We start from the raw sequence: 1,873 nt of genomic DNA, 5'->3' as shown, positions 1-1,873 counted from the left end.
CAATGAGATGATATACGATGGAATGAATGTAAAACTAAAGTTCTCTCATGTAAACTACCATATAATTCACAATAAAACATTAAAAAAAAAAAAGTCAACCATCTGTTTAAATGATAAAAAAAAAAAAAAAAGCATTGCTAAAAACCCACATTCACCTTAAATGAAAGTATCAGAATGGGAAGCTGTTGTTTCTCAGCCCAGCACCCCCTCCCCATCAAGGTGGACACCGTTCTGAAGGTTGGGTACCCATCTCTCATTCTGAACCCTTCCACACGTACACCACCTCCAACAGCAGTTGGGTCATCCCTGAGGGGCTCAAATCCTGTTCCTTTTCAATGTTCCTTGAGTTTGAGGAGCGAAAAGAAGTCTAGAGAACCGATTGGGGCTATAGGATGGATGGGGTCAAGTTTCCGGATGACGGAAACAATCCCTCAGTCCAACTTCCCAGGCCTTTTTCTCACCAATGCAGTTTTCCATTTTCTGAAAACTTCTTCCTAGTAAGTCCTTGTGGTCATCCTGTGTCCTTCAAGAAAATTTATCAAGATGACCCCTTTAGGGTCCCCCCAAAACCTGTCATCATGACCCCTTAGCTGATCTGGCTCAGCAGATCCCCTCAGAAGTCAGTTTTAATTGGACCCTTTTTTGAAGACAACCTAACAAGACTTGTTGTTAAATGCTGTCGAGTCAGTTCCAACTCATAGCAACCTTGTACAGAGTTTCTGAGGAGCGGCTGGTGGTGGGTCTGAACTGCTGACCTTTCAGTACACAGTCCACTAATGAGACAAGGACAAGTGTGTGATCGAGAGCCTGTCTGTAGCCCTCCGCTGGTCACAGAGACATGTTGAAACAAGTTTTGTTTGCAATGAGCTCGCACATGTATGATGTGCACTGGCAGTCCGTCTGGACTCTGCCTTGTATATAAACGCAGGCCCCAGTCCGAGCTACCTCACAGGCACACCCTGCTCCCTCCTTACCTACAGTCAGCGCCTCAAACAGGCAGTGGATGGTGCTAGTGTCCTTCACGAGCCCCGACTCCTGAACGTGCTTCACAAAGTCCTCCAGCTGCATGTGTTTCCTGGGCAGCTCGAATTTCTTCACATGGTCGTCTGACTTGGCCACCTCCCCGGGCTTGTCCACAACCTCATGGATGAGCCTTTTCAGCTCAGGGGTCCGCTCAGTCTGGGCCCGCTCAGGGGCGGACATGGACGCCACTGTCCGCTTCACCAGGTCAGCAGGGAAAATCCTGATGTCCGTCTTGTACAGGCTTTGGAAGTCCAAGAGGGCACTGAGCAGCTTCCCCTGAGTCAGATGGATGAGCCCTCGGAGGTAGAAGTAGCGGGCCAGCAGCACCGAGTGGTCAGGGCCCAGGAGGCTCATGGCTTTGGTCAGCAGCTCAACGAAGTCCGTGTAGTAAATGTGAACACACTGTGCCACCAGGGGAAAGTGGATTTCTGGGATCTTGAATGTATAGGTTGACTTAGTGGAAAAATTCGGAACTGGAAAAGGAAGGGGGTAAAGCAAATAATTAGCACAGAGCTTAAAAATAAACCCTGAATCAATGCTATCCCCTCCATACAGAGGGTGCATAGGGACAGGCAACTTAGACATTGGCTACCTAAAATGAGGGGGTGATGGAGGAATGAAGGGACTGGTTTACAAGGTTTCAAGAGGGAGTTTAGTTTTAAGAGTGTGTGGGGGAAGAAAGAGACCCCGCTGAATAGTTTGTATCTTGTCTAGATGGGTGTGGTGAAAAGAGATAGGGATAAGATTCTTATGATTCAATAGTGAGTAACTGTCATCATGACTAATTGCGACTGTCACAATTGTAAAGGTAGAAGTTTTGTAACAAAAACGGGGGAGTAGTTAATCTTAC

At 47.2% G+C, this 1,873-nt stretch overlaps 1 protein-coding gene across 1 annotated transcript in view; it reads right to left on the bottom strand.

Moving 5' to 3' along the window:
- The window catches only part of DENND3 (DENN/MADD domain containing 3), an 86,244-nt gene that overhangs the window by 26,423 nt on the left and 57,948 nt on the right, over positions 1-1,873 (bottom strand). The window contains exon 13 of the mRNA XM_006830727.1: positions 975-1,496. Within this exon, the coding sequence (XP_006830790.1) occupies positions 975-1,496 (522 nt within the window). The remainder of the gene's footprint in view (positions 1-974; positions 1,497-1,873) is intronic.

The sequence above is a fragment of the Chrysochloris asiatica genome, unplaced genomic scaffold (assembly GCF_000296735.1).
Source record: "Chrysochloris asiatica unplaced genomic scaffold, ChrAsi1.0 scaffold00001, whole genome shotgun sequence".
Lineage (NCBI taxonomy): Eukaryota > Metazoa > Chordata > Mammalia > Afrosoricida > Chrysochloridae > Chrysochloris > Chrysochloris asiatica.
Note: the sequence above shows the minus strand (reverse complement) of the source record. Positions and strands in the feature narration are given on the sequence as shown.